Source organism: Anopheles nili, chromosome 3, assembly GCF_943737925.1.
Source record: "Anopheles nili chromosome 3, idAnoNiliSN_F5_01, whole genome shotgun sequence".
NCBI classification, from domain to species: Eukaryota; Metazoa; Arthropoda; class Insecta; order Diptera; family Culicidae; genus Anopheles; species Anopheles nili.
Genome location: NC_071292.1, coordinates 18811014 through 18826189, shown reverse-complemented (window position 1 = coordinate 18826189; position 15176 = coordinate 18811014). Strand labels below are relative to the sequence as shown.

The following is a 15176-nucleotide window of genomic DNA, read 5'->3' as shown; positions in this document are numbered from 1 at the left end:
CACCATTTCCGGTTGGCCGCAGGACTCGCCAGAATGAGCGCGGCACGTGCAAGTCTCGTTTCGGCGACCAAGATTTATGGGCGGTAAATTAAACATAGTCCAAAAGTCAATTCCCATCACCATCAAGAAAAAGAGGGACGCACCACACACATCCTGGCTAAATAATTTCATTTGCAACCAATTTTAATACCCACGCCTTCAGTGGCCCTGGAAATTATGCCCCGAGACCATTTAACGACATTCGACGTATTTATCCTTGATTACCCAGCCTCTCCATTTAGGGGGGAGAGAGAGAGAGAAGTCGTTTCCTTGAGCAGTAAACACAAATACGCATCTGGCGTGTCGTGCAATGAACGGAAAACGCATTTTCCGCCCAATTTCCCGATGAAATTCCCACCCACAGAGATTGCGAACAACTTCTCTCTCGAGTTCGTTCCACGTGTAGAAAGGTCTTCTCCCCTTTTTTTCCTTTATCGAAACTTACGCTTACGCATTTTGAGCAACGCATTTGGAGATTTATGGCCCTGAAGGGGAACCTCTGGTACTGCTCCATACACACTCCCTTTATATTGCCCTCACGTCACAAGGCGGAGGTCTTTTTGGATGCAACCTTTAGACGAAAGCGCAACCTTTGCACGATCACCCTTCCTTCTTGACCACTCGTTTTCCGTCTCACCCTCTGGCCCTAACCAAAAATGGCAGATGTTTTCTCTCTTTCATTACCGCGGCGCGCACCTGGCCCGATTAAATGTTTCTTTTCTTCACCAAAGGTGAAAGGAACCGCGGAACTGGAAGACACGCTTTGCCGGGCACGCGGCACTCGAAAAACGTGCGAGAAAATTAACCGACCAAACCCAAAACAAAGCCATAAACCACCACCACCACACGCATATGCCTGTTCGCCGCTCTCGGTGGTTGGCGGAAAACGTTCAATTTTGGGGAAATAAAACCCCGCGAAGGTCGTTCGGAAATTCGGTAAGAAAAACCCATCCCCGGGAAACGGAAAACAACACACGCCTCGGTCCCTGAACCTGCAAGGCAAACAAAACCGAGGCGGGGAGATGCAGCGTGTTTAAAAGTGTGCTTCTTTTTAGCCATCGAACCACAAAAGAAAACACCAAAAATTAAACCCCAAGCCCCAAGTTGGGCGATGCGACCCGAAAAGCAACAGGTTTCGTTTTGGCACAAGCCTGCTTCCAAGACTCTTTCTCCCGTGCAAGGCGCGGTTACTTTCTACTTTTATTTCGACAAGCACCCAAAAGAGAGAGAGAGAAAGAGACACACACAAAGGCAGAAGCACCTTTCCACCGTCTCTTATCATACAACGCCACCGTTCGCGAGCTGCAACTGTGCCCTCCTTGGAAAGGGCTTGTAAGGCGTTGACCATGTTGCTTTTTATTCGCCCGAGGATATTTCATAAACGCTCCCCCGGCGCTTTCGGACCATTCCATATGCTGCTGTGTGTGCACAATTCAAAAGAATGTCAATGTCAGGTGCGAGATTGGGCACACGGCGCCACATTCGTGGAGGGTTCGTCGCTTGTTCCACCGGTTCCGAGTGACTTGACGTGGTGGAGATTTCGACGAGCGCGGATATGCGCGATGTGATACCCCATCGAAAATGGAGAAGAAAACAATACACCCCTAACATAAAAGCCTGCCTTTTTTTGGATGAAAGCGGGTGATTCACAGGGCGTTCATTCGAACGTTCTGCCACACATGACCAAGCACGTGAAAGCGGATTGCAAAACGCACCCAACCAAAAAAATCGAGAGGCTGCGAAATGATAAAAATGTACCATCCACAAAAGGCAGACAGGACCGCGGGTGAGCTTGTCCTGTCGCACGTTACCCTGCGTTGAAATGGTTCCTCTTACTTCATTCACGTGCTTGAGAGCGTACGGCGAATTGGTAAAGAGCGAATGGCGTATCCTTGGTTTTGTGTGAATATTACACAATGCCACGAGCTAACGGGCTCCCGGGTGGAATGTGACGCACAAGGAATCGAATTTCGGGCGCAACGGTTCATTGTACGAAAAAAAAGGCCAGTTTGAAGGGAAAAATAAAGGACCATCCGGTCCTGCGATAGGACGCGCTCTCGAAAAGGGCACTTCTTTCATTCAATCGTTCCCCTGGTTTCATTTGTTCACCTTTCCCGGGGTTAATCGGTGACGGTCTAAATTCCGATTTTAAAAGAAAGAAAAACGTTACAGCGTCTTGCCAGGTAAGAGGCCATCGTCCCGAGCAGGGCACATCTGACGGAACACATTTCAACAATTAAAAGCTTCAACGGTGCGGTGATGATAGAAAACGAACGTCGTTCCGCTTCGGAATAATGGGGTGCAATTTTAAAATTGAAAAAAAAATCTTCCCTCATGCCATCACACATTCGAATTCCGGCTAAGAAATTAGAAATCCCTAAGCGCAAACATCGCACGCGAGCACTCTCCCGATTACCATCTAGAGTTTCTCTAATGTTTTTTTTTTTTCAATTTCCTCTAATGGGAGGACGCGATTTTCATCTCGAAAAGGACACTCTCCATTCTCGTCCTCTACGCCGCCAGGGTTCACCCAATCGAGACCCCAAATTTTATGGGCACCATTCGTCTCGTTTACGACACCCCAACAAAGCATTATGCGCCACTATTCGCACCACATCGCCCCGTCCGGTCCAGTGACGGTGATAGGGTAGTAAAACGAGCTCGGAAAAATGGATGCGACAACGAAGGAACCCAGGACCGATGGCTACGGAAATACGCATTTCAGCCACATTGCATTTCTCAACCGCACGGACGATGCTGCTTTCGAGCATGCCGACATCTGCTAGCAATCGAACCGATAGCCTTCAGTGGAGGGAAGATTTCTACCTAAAAAGGGTTTGCCAAGAGCAAAACGGTTCCCTTGCTGGAAAGAAAACTTGCCGACAGCCGGGCTTGTGCAGAATGATAATGCCACTCTCCTGGTCGACAGTGACACATGTTTCCTTCCATCTCATCCTGTCCCGAAACTGCATGAAAATGATATGACATACCGAGCACAAAACCCCCTGTGCTTGCAATGCTGGCGGACTCTCGGATGGATGCAAAATACTCTCGGAAAGGGCTGGCAAAAGTTAGCAACCGCCTCAAATTGGAACCAGCTGTCGGTCGGATTGAGATGATGACGATTCCGGCGGCAAAACTTCGTCTGTTTCGGGGCCGAATACCACATAAACAGACCCATAAATATTCGCCAACCGTGCCGCCCGGGAGGCTCCCAGACGACGTGACGAGAACGTGACGAGCAGAAAAAAGCCCACCATCCGGTGGCTGCGCATGCTTTTGCCACACAAGTTTACCGACCGTTGCGCTAATCTCGAGAGGAAGAGTAGAAGTAAGAAGCGAGAAAAGATAGCTCTAGCCTTCAGAAAAAGAAATTCCAAATCAACGCCCCACGAAACGTGAAGTTATGGACCCTGAGGCGTACAACGGAAGCTCACCGATTGGAGCTGAACCAAAGCGCGTCGGTTCCGCGCCGGCACAAGCTAAACCAGAGCCTATCGCATGTGTGGCATGTGACACTCATGCGCACGAAAATCACATCACGTATGCGCACGAGGTCCATGTGCGGCATTAATAATCAACAGTGATGTTGTTTCGCTTTTTTTTTGGTAGCTTGGGTTACAACACATATTTTGGGCGTGCTAATATATTTATTTGCGCGTTCCTGCATAATGTATTACTTCATTTTTATACCTCGGTGAAATATTTAATATTTAAGGGCTTAAATAACCCACTACCATCGCATGAAAAATATCGTAGAAGTTTGCTGCAGATAGCAACGACCATAATCCGACCCCAGCCCTTAATCGTACGCAAACAATAAATGCCATAACGGCTGCCGTCGACTGAAGCAAGGCCCAACGAGAAGGGGATAGTGCATTCCCATGACGAGTGCGCACAACTGTTAAATAATCATACGCAAGAAAGCTCCCCGGCTCGGCCTCGGGGGGTTGCACTTTTTCGTCTGGCCGTTTTTCTATGCTGCCGTAGTTGTGTGCGAGCGCAAACATTAACTGAAGCCCTACAGAACGAGTGATTCTCTCTCTCTCTGTCTTGCTCTCTGTTATAACCATTTTTCCATGCCTTCTCTTCAACATATTGTGCTCTGATCGTCGCACGTACACACACACACACCCCAATGGGGGGGTTCGTTATGGCTCACACCGAGACCTCCACTTCCGAGGGAGACTGACTGATTGGAGTACCTCGCTTATGCAAATATCCAGAAATAACCCCAATGGACCCAAGAGGCCCCAAAGATTGCGCACGCCAAAGGAAACGGCACTCGCGCATACCGACGCGCAATGATCTGACCAGCTTTTCCGGTTTCAGTTCGTTCGTGACCTCCTCCCTCCTGTCCAGTTGCTTCAAGGAGATCGATTTGATATCGCGTATAGCCGCGTGGCACGATTGACAATTCTGGTGACGATCGTGGCGTAGATGGAAGGGCTCGCTCAATCTCGTTTAGCATGCGCGCGCAGCGCAGTACTACGCAGACCTTAAGCTAAGGGGGGGCCTATGAAGGCACTGTAAACAGCACCAATACATGGAACGCATGGAGAGACCCACAGCGAGAACGCTCGCGCTTCTTGGGGCTCCATCATTCCATGTAGCACTCCCTGCTATTTGACGTATCGAAGCCATGTTTTTTTTTCTTTCATGGCCATCACAACATGAATTAATGCGTCTCATAGCACGGGGAATACATGTTTTGGTTTTTTTTGTACATCTTAGACGCATAGACGTGTTAAGTTAAAAAACTTAAAACAAACATTGAGATCTGGTTTTTTTTAGATCGTAAAAATCACAACGAATTCATTGTAAATGATATAGTCATTTTTTTTTCTTCCATTTGTTGATTTAACGTTAATATCGTTCCTTGCTGTTAAGCTAACCATTGTAGAGCTTTGCGCTAGTTGTAGATGCAATTATTTCAACCCCTGGGGCAATGCTGATCCTAAAGAACCAGTAAAAAAACCCTCATACAAATTATTTTGCTGAGTTTCCCTTGTTGCCTATATTCCTCTATTAATCAATTCAGGTCCGAGCGTAATCGGTTGAAATTTAATTCACATACCATGGCATTCAATTTCCGCACAGGGGACCTCCTATCGGTACCCTATCCCTGGCAACGCCGCAGTTCATGTTGCGGAATTAGAACCGTATTCCGTTAGTGCGCCCTCTCCCAACTCAAGCCAAGAGAAACGCGAAAAAGGGCATACAAATGCGTTACGCTACCGGGCACCCTACCGATCAGAGAAAAACGTAGCAGAACGCAAACACACACTCACACACACCCTAGCGCCTTTTGCGGCTAATTATGCATCACATATTCGCGCACGAGTTTGTCCCACTCGCTCCTTCACACCCTTTCAGTCGTTCTTGCGTGGTTTGGCCCATGGGCAAAACGTGTAGCGGCTAAAATGAATTCATGTGCATAAATGTGACCCCCGGTCGGTTGGTTCGCTGGGAGGCGCGTGCAATGAAAGGAAATGAAGGGAAAATCGTCTCGTGTGGTGCCGTTCTCGCTGGTAGGTGGGCTGTGGACAATTATTTGCTGCTGTATGGAAATTTCGCTTCTAATCGACGGCTCCCCATATGCATGTGTGGTGTGCACAAGGGCGCGAAGCATATTAACCATAACCCAGTGGCCACATCTGGGAAACACAGCTGTTGGAAATGGTGGAACGCTGGCTAAGAAACATGTACAACAACAACAAAGTCATAAACAATACAACACATACACGTGCAATGGAAAATGGAAAATAATTTCATTACCTTACAAACAAACTAAAAACTATTTACAAGCACAACCCTTTCGACACATTTTGGACGAGCTAAGGCGTACCAGAAACGCAATGGCGATAAGTTTAGGTGCAACAAAACATGAATGAAAACATTAACCAAATCTATTCGTTTTCCACAGGGTCTGTAGGAGCAAAAAGAAAACATAAATCCGTCAAACGCAATGTTTTCGTGGAAACCAAATGTCATAATTAACACACGCACCAACAACAACACCACCCATCGGTGCAAGTGAACAACGTGCAGGATTTCGCATTGCAACATCCGCGGGCTCATCATCAAAAAACAACCACCAACGTGGGTAACGTGCCGATTGCCAAACGTTCGCCCGCCTGCCCTTAAATGCACCATTGTTTTCCTTGAGTGATGCACCACGTGAGGGAACACGTGCTGCAGGAAACACCAGCAAAGCTTTGGCCAATTTTATCACGTTACCACGGCGGAACTGAATAAATCCTTCCGCTTGTGCACGACACCCCGCACAATCGCGATCGATTGCCCGATCCGGACACGTGACTTCTTTAGCGAAAGGAATAAACACATATCACTCACTGTGCGCATGTCCTAAAGCCTTTCGAAAGAGATCCACCGCAAACACCGCGGGCGATAACAATGCCCCATAGAGCAATGAAGCGAGCCTGTAGTTTTCCCAAAGTCAAACCCACGACACACAGCGAGGTGACCCGAGGTTTGCAAACGCCCTGCCGAAAGCAGGTCATTTGCGGAGGTTTGCGTTTCTTTAGTTTTTGCCTACTCGAAGGAAAAACAATCATCCATACAAAGAACATGCCCCCGTGCGCGTTCGTGTGCTCACATCGGTGTGTGCGCTCGGCTCCAGTGACCAATTAGCGTTACATGGTGGCAGCAGGTTGTGGAGTTTTCCGACCCGTGGCTCAACAAATGGCAGCAAATGGTGCGAACGAAGCTGAAGCCACCAGCAATGAGACGGAGAGCCGACGAAAACTGATTGTTCAGAAGGGCCCAAAACAGTTGGAAAACCTTTTGCCGTTTGGAAGTATTTTCCGCTAAGTTATGTCCTTATTTTCGCACAGGAAAATGACACCGTCATCCATATATTGAGTAACGAAACGCACACATGTCATCTGGGTGCTGGGAGATGATTTCAGTATTTAGGTTCTTTTTTTCTGGAACCGTTTACACAAAAGCGTCACTTGCACCGACATGTAATGGGGCAAACGATGGAAATTGTGAAAAGAAAAACCACTTTTCACACTCACCCAGCTGAACAACTTGTGTGGTTATGTTAAACGCATAACTAGGCTGCTAACATCTCAGTTACGTAATCTACACATATATGAAACGGCTCGAAGTCAGAAAATTTCATTCTCTGAACCGTTCAAACACATTCCACGCAACCCCCAAAGCCTACAAAACATTCTAACGGAGCATCCAAATGCATCCTAACGCCAAAACAAAAAAAAAGCTCAACGCGCTGTCAACAAAAATCCATAGTTGGCATAATTTCTACCCACCCAGAACACACTCTAGTGGAGGCAAGTGTGTTGCAAGCGCCCTACCCGTAGAGAGGCTTGGAATGTGAATTCGGAATTGGGTGTTTTCGACGCAACTCGCCCTAAAAAACACCATATACCTACCAAACCCAACCAGACACACGCCAGACGGGCCAAACATGGCAGGGAAAACGAAGCCGAGTGGCACAATTTTGTACCCCAAGCGGGCACAATTGTAAGGGGGGCTTGAAATTCCACACGCAAACCGCTCGATCCGATGGGTGGGCTCCAAAAATGAACGGAACAGGCTCGTTCGAATTTGTTTCGCCCCATCGGAACCGTGGATGATGAGCTCAAAAGCTGCCTCGGATTTGGTATTCGGAACGCTCGATCAAGGGGCTTTTTTCACGCCACGATAAAAACCATCCAAAACCCAACGGCTTATCAAACGCTCTGCACAAGCACACACAATCAGGTCGTGGCGGGAAGGAACATAAAATGGGACGATAAAAAGAAAGGAGCTGAATGAAGTGAGAGTCACCGCGTGTGTTGAAACAATCGGCTGAACAAAAAATCGGTCACCAATCATAAACCGGCAGCCGTCAGCTGATTGTGTGTTTCGCGCGTCTCGTCCCATAAAACGAACGAACAACGCTCAGAAACACTCGCCCTGATACGAGGCTTTATTATATAGTGCACTTTAGTGTCCCGCTGGTCCCTCACGGAATGCAGTTTCTCCTTCGGTGCCTACGGAAGGAAGTAAAATTCCCACTTTCGATCGGCACTTCCCGGCGACATGTGAACGAAAGTTTTTAATGCCCGGAAGAGGAGGGCAGATGTTCGCGCGCATGTCAGTACTGGTCGGAGGTATTCCACGATGCATCTTTGGCGTCACGAGACGTACGGTTCCGACGCATAAATGTCAAAACCGTCGACCGGTAATTGACTGATGAAGTGTCCACCCGTCGCTTGGCTGAGGGTGCGGACAGTTTGTTCACTTTCTCCGACCGAGATGTCGTTCGCTTTGGTGGGCCATAGCCTCAAGTAGACATCTCCGCTGACGTGCAAGTTGCTGGTCATGTCGTGTAGTGCGTGATAGTGAACGATATAAGGGCTAATGGCAGCAATCGGTAGAAAGTTGCGGTCTCATCTCCTCTCGAGGTACTGAGATGTTCCATCGACAAGCTGACTGGCAGGATTGCTTCTAGCAACCGCACGAGAACTCGCGTGACTCCCCAAAGAAGCGCTGATGTAGACAAATTCCCACTGTCTCTAGAGCCCAGTGACACTGGGCAATGTGGGTCCATTTTCGCGGAAAAATCCCCCCATCACACCCATCCACTGTTGGCTTTTCCGCGTTTCGACTATGTCCATCAACCGCACCTTGATTGGGGTTTACTAGGGGGCCACCTTAATGAGCCAAATCCCGAGCGAGCACCAGCGTGTAATGAAGCCATTCCAGTTTGTGACTTCCGCATCCCGTGGCTTTTAATCTTTATTTGCGCCGGGTTCGCGTATTCGCCCGTCTCCGTCCATCATCCAATAAAGCAAGCGATGGATCAGCTGTCCGGGGAAGGGAGTCGTCTTTTTTCCTTTTCTCAATTGAATGATGATGAATTACACCACCAACGCCACGAGAGAGCTATCATCCAGACAACCCTCTCTCTCTCTCTCTAAGAGGAAGAAGGTCCAAAATATAAAACCCTCCCGAAGTTCCCGATGACCCCGTTTCTAATCCGCCGGATGTCAGCACAGCTCGCACGACACAATGCTATCGGGACGGAAATCTTTTTCTTAAAGGCGCTACAACTCCACCACCGTTGCCCTATCCCTTTCCTGAGGCTCAACCCCTCACAGCCCGATATGAAATGACGCGGAGCGCGATAGAGGTTGACAGTTTTAGTTCCCTTTGAGCATTGGATTGCATTGTGCCTGGGGAGGGCGCTTGCACAACCGGATTGCACAAGCAGATGTACCACCACCAACACTGACAAAGCGTCTTGCATACACGCACAAGGGCTGACTTTGGGTCAGTAATTTTCCGTGGCCGTTTCGCTCGGTTAACCGCAGCCTGCCCGGTTGGGTGGTTTGGGTGGCGCGTTAGGGGAAACACATTAATCAAAACTCGCCCGTTTTGTCGTCTGGCCAGAGATCAATTGCCTTGTGACGGATGAGGACGACGGAATAGTGTGATGAAGACGTGAGGCGGAGTTTGTGGTTTATGTTTGTCTTCGAGTCGTCTTTTGTTCACAAAAAGAACGAAAGGGGCTTTCCAATGTTTTTTTTTCTTTCATGATCGTTCATTCACTTTAAATTAAGTGACGGTTAAAGGGAATAATATTGAGAAAAACACGCTTTGAAATTATACGCACCTCACCCTCTTCTAACCCCATCCTGCCCATTACCAACCTTCGCAAGATCGTCCTTTTGTTACGTGTCCGCGCCCGTGAAATCGAAAGCAATAATTCGATCCATTTCACAAAAAACGCATTTATTTTCATTCTTCCATCGCTTAAAACCGACAATCGAATCGGTTTGGGTGTGGAAATCTTCGTCGATCCGGCGATAATCGAGCGTACCGAATTGTGCCGAAAAGACGCCGTTTGGGAGGGAAAAACGCATGAGGCGGTGTGAGTGAAAGCGGAGTGCACCTTCAGAATGGAAAAACCATTTCCCAAACTATGAAATCTGAAATGCACGAATGAAAATTATGATCCAATGAATTTCTACCGGGCTATTCCCAGCATCCAGCCTTGGGGCTCAAGATCCGTGACTAACGTACCAGTATATAAAGAACACAGCAAACGAAGCGAAGGAGTTCTGCGACCCATGTGCGTTCTTATTATCCAAAATTCGGTGCGCCGAAATAGAAAAATGTGCGCCCGTTCGGAATGGGTGGTTCATCATTTTCTTCGAGTAAAATACCGGCATCGTCGTTATGCGTGGAGGTTGCGAAAATAGAGCGAAAATCACCATTACATGGCGAGAGCTACAATAATTACGCACAAATACACAAGCCACCCGGACGAGATAGGGACTAAATCGATCGAGAGGAGGCCTCAAATTAGCGGATGATGAGCAGTACACGCTTCCCCTGCCTCCGGGTGGAGCCGAGTTAAGGAAGAAGTCTAAAAAATATGGTCCCCCCCGAACGGCTCGAAGGCTCTCGCAGGTCTGGGGTTCATTATGCCGCCCCAATGAAGACTATATTCCAACTATTCGGCGGCAAAACCTTCACCATACCACTGTGGGGCCGCCGTTCATTTTCGGCCGCATCGAAATGATGGCGCGATCGCGTCTGCTACCGACTGAATTATGGCTCCATCGGTGCTAATTAATGTGTGACGGCGGCGGATGATGAGGAAAGACGGCGGGAGAGAAAAAAAACAACCGCCAAAGAAACATCCCCGACCCGGTGGTGGTGGCACGTGCGCAAGCGACTCTCTGCTTTACATTTAATGTCCTTCCGCATATTTAGTTCGTCCGGTGCTAAAAGAGAGACCCCATTTTCGTGGCCCATATTTAGGGGGAGCATGTTAATAAAAAGCACGAACATCGACGCCTCCTACACCCTTAGCGAGGAGCTGCGATGATGATGCGATCGCCAGGTGGAATTCCGGCATCACCTCGTACGTCACCGAGTGGCGATTGGCAAAAAAAACATGCAAAGCCCGACGACGACGACGATGATCTCATGGACCAATCATTCGCGATAGCGTTACGATCGCGTCACGGAATTTTTTCAAATTTGCATTCCGCTCCCAATGGGTAAGGGGGGACGATCTTCAAGTCACTGGAACACTGGAAAGCACGTGGCACCCGAGAAACCGATTTCGTGACATTGAATCCACCACAGCAACCTCGATTCGAAAGCAAAAACCTACCGAAGGACGGAAAGGTGCCTCATTAGCGCCTGCTTCGATCGCATATATTATTTTTCATGGTTCATACAGGGCGTGTTCATCGCGGGAAAGTGCACTTTTTTAAGTCGAATGCAACATGCACATTACATTCCCTACTGCAATGGGTTGGCATACTCACATTCACAACATCCGAAGAATCCGACGCTAGCCGTTGCTTGACCGGAACGCAGAACAGAGCCAGATTTGCTGTCCTCTTCTACCTCGCGCACAGAAGCTGACGCCGTTTCCGATTGTAGCGGGGTTTAGGTTTAAGGGCGAATACCTTTTTCCGCTTGCACGTTCACCCACAGCACTCGCAAATCTAATTAAGATCCTGATATGTTTGCACGACGCACCACCTTTGACACGATTTTTCTTCCTTGCTAGCACCACGGTGGCGTAGGCGTTGCTTTTCGCGCTGCACCCGATTTACTGCACTACACACCAATGACTGCTCGCTAGAATCGTCGAGTCGTGTCGTCGTTTGATAGTTGCAAACGGAAGTGAACTCTACGCCAGCGTTCTACTTCACAGTGCCACAATTTTTTCTAGCTTTTACTCTTGCAGGCTGCGCTGCGCAGCGTGCGTGAAACACTTACTCTTCTTGCAGAACCACCTTCACAAAGCGTGTGCGAAAAGGGCGAAAAAGATCGTGTTAATCACCACGCACTCGGAACGGAATTCCACTGTATTTTGTGCGCGCTGCCGAGAACCGCGGGTTCACTTCACTGAATTAACAATCATTCACCATCCGGCAGAACACTGCCACTCGTATTCGTTTGGAAATCGTTTTCCAACAAGCCACCTTCTTTCAGGGTGACAGAAACGTGCTTTCTTCGTTTCGGCACTTTTCTTTCCCGCACAACTTGTTGATTCTTTTTGTTGAAGCCAACAGAAAACCGTCTGCTGCTATTTCCCCAGTGGGTGCGTGTATTTGGATGGTTTACCGAGCACAAAATCACGAATAGCGCCAAATATGGGTTCCTACATTGAATGCCACACACTAAAGAAAACTGTTTTACTGTTCAGCCGCCTCCAAAAGGGACGCTAGCACGATCCGAAACAAAAACCAAGCGCGACAGCGACGCACGTCCGTTCTTCTCAACGCTTTCAACTCGACTTTTTGAGAGTACGAGAATTCGCTTAGAGCCGCCGTTTTGCTTGACAGTACCCCATAACCTGCCCAACGAATTCGAGCAGATACTTTTTGACATTTGATCGAGTTGTGGGAATTTTTATTTACATGCAAGTACGGCTATTATGTGCCTTTTTCGTAATATTTTACATTTACTAACTTTGCTACAAAATTGTGCTTGTTTCCCGTGCATTAAATTTGATCTAATTTTAAAATGGTTCTATCATCGATGAAAGCTGTAACGCTAATGACCTAGGCCTTACAGCAACCCTGTTACTCCCCGCTACATTTGAAGTAACTATGGTACACATAGTGGTTAACATTTCGGAGCAGCATAGCAAAATTATTAAAAAATTTAAATTCACCCAAATTCATTTAAACAACATTTTTACCTACTGTACTACCTGTTTTAAATGGTATTAAGGAATCAAATTAAATTACATGTCGACAGGAAGAACGGGAAAGAATAATGACATTTATACTTTGTTTCTACAGTCTTCTTGTCAAATTGTTCAAAAAGATCGCACCTCTATACATTGATCATCTTCTCCACTGATCATGCGTTTTGTTTGTCAATAAAACAACAAAGAGCTGATGCCCTCACACGAAAACAAACGAACGGTACGAAATTTTACAAAAGTTCACATAAAACAGAATGTCTATTCATCTAATGTGCCTTACCTCTGACGGTGGAGTGCCAATCTATTCGAAGAAGAGAGGCGACAGCGAAAACGTAAGCCAAACGATCGCCACAATGATCGACGATCTCCTCTAAATTAGGTTACTATGATTTGTTCCGTAGCTACCCTTCTCCACGATAGCATCTCTAAATGGCGTTCACATGTTTTGTAAGTCGCAAGGTGTCGATCTTCCTGTCACCTATCTCGAGGATAGCATGATCATGTGGAAGGAGTTCGAGGGTACAATCGTTATGATTGGTATAGCACGAGACATAACAGAGAAAACGCTCCGACAACTGTTGGATTACTGCTACCAGGCGATGGTGTTCTGTGTGGGCATACAATCCATCAAGAAAATCAAGAACATCGATCGCTTCAAACGTGAGCTGAAGAACTATTATCCATTGATCGATCAGTTGCTTGATGTCGTGGAAAGCGATCTGCTTCGATACGTCGATTGCGTTCTCTGTTCCGAAAGCATGGGTATGTTGACCAAGTTGAACGAGTTTAGTGTTCAGATAGGCTCGCCCTTCTGCGCGATACTAGTTCGCCAGCGCATTGCCTGCGGTACAGAGGGTTGGTGGGATTTGGACGTGATCGATCGAAAGCTGCTCATGCTTCTACTGAACGCCTCGAGCACCATCCAGCAGGACGTGCCCGTTTATTTGCCCAAAAAGTCTCCCAGTATTGCGTACCGATTCATAAGCATTCCACTGACACAGGGAGTAAGCATCTGTGCGCTGTGCGGCGCCGAACCCAAGTACGACGTCCTGCAAGGGCTTAGTCAACAATTCTGGATGAGCGAACTCGACATGCTGATCTCAGCCGAACAAAAGTATCCGAAAAACTTCCCCCCAAGCATTGAGCTGGACTCGCATATATTGGGATTTCTATTGCTTAACCGCGAACACGCGAAGTACGTCATATCACGAGGCGTACAACCGTTAAATACCGTGCCAAGCGGAAAATCTCGAACAGGCGCAATTTCTACTGGTGGAAACGCACATCGGTTAGACATTCTTCGGTCATTTTTCCACCAATCAGTCGACGTTATGGAGGATACCCTCCGGGAGGGCGATCGAGTGATAAATCTGGAGCAGTACTGGTGTTCCGATTATCACAAATGCCACGCTCTCATCGAAGGAAGTAATGTTCTCTGCGTGCTGTACACTTCAGCCATTCCAACGCACATTATGAGGTAGGTTTTAACCTAAAATATAAATCAAATTTTTATCAAAACTATGCTGCTAAATATTAAAATAGTTAATTAAAAATGTATACTTTATTATCATCGGTTACACGTTTGCTTGCTAATGTAGTGTCTTTTTTCAGTTGACCATAGTTCGTAAAGATACGAACGCATACGCACGATTTGGTACAATGCATCATTCATACATTCTTTTTTTCCTCTCTCTCGTTCCTTTGGCTAAATATAGGATAGTAACACAAAAAACACTGAACACGTTGATATCGGATAAGGATGTGTGCTGGTAGCTGAATCGTTCGATCAGTGTCTAGTGACTGTGCCGGGTATAATTCGACAGCAGCCTCCAAACTTATCTACGTATTATTTATATTCCACTTTCGCCCACTTGCCTGACTGATTAGACGGATACAAATATGAGGGATATGCGCGAAATGAGCGTATGCATAGTAAGAACAATAAATGTCCTCCTAATGATGATAAGAGAACTGCACAATAATAAGCAATGGTGGTTAATGTGTTTTTGTTTTACTAAATCATATCTACCGTAACTACTCATATTGAATTGGTTTAGGATACGCCGAAGGGAATCTATGAAAGGCAACAAAAAATCTAGCAGAAAGCGTCAACAAGAAAAATGAAAAAAGGACTATTTTGCTCACCGTGGTAGAAGGTTAGTTATTGTCTAGAATAATTGATTTAATCCACAGTAAGAAGGAAGATAAATTGGAAGAAACTAATTAAACCTAGATCATTCAATTCCACTCATCAAGTTGTCGTTGCTAAATTCGTTCTTGTTCCCTTATCAGGATATCCATCTCTCCTATCTTCCAAAATAAACTAATTTCCTACGAACGTAACGACTTTCAAAAATAACAATTCACGTAGAATAGAGCATAGTCAACAACAAAAGTTTAGATAGACTTTCCTTCCCTCCAA

At 46.9% G+C, this 15176-nt stretch overlaps 1 protein-coding gene across 1 annotated transcript; it reads left to right on the top strand.

Annotated features, from left to right (window-relative positions):
* Window positions 1-13008: 13008 nt before the first annotated feature.
* On the top strand, window positions 13009-14527 carry LOC128725327 (protein fuzzy homolog). The gene is made up of 3 exons (XM_053819060.1): window positions 13009-13086; window positions 13156-14231; window positions 14470-14527. Exons 1-3 carry the CDS (start codon window positions 13009-13011, stop codon window positions 14525-14527), a joined length of 1212 nt encoding a protein of 403 aa, XP_053675035.1.
* The last annotated feature ends 649 nt before the right edge of the window (window positions 14528-15176 follow it).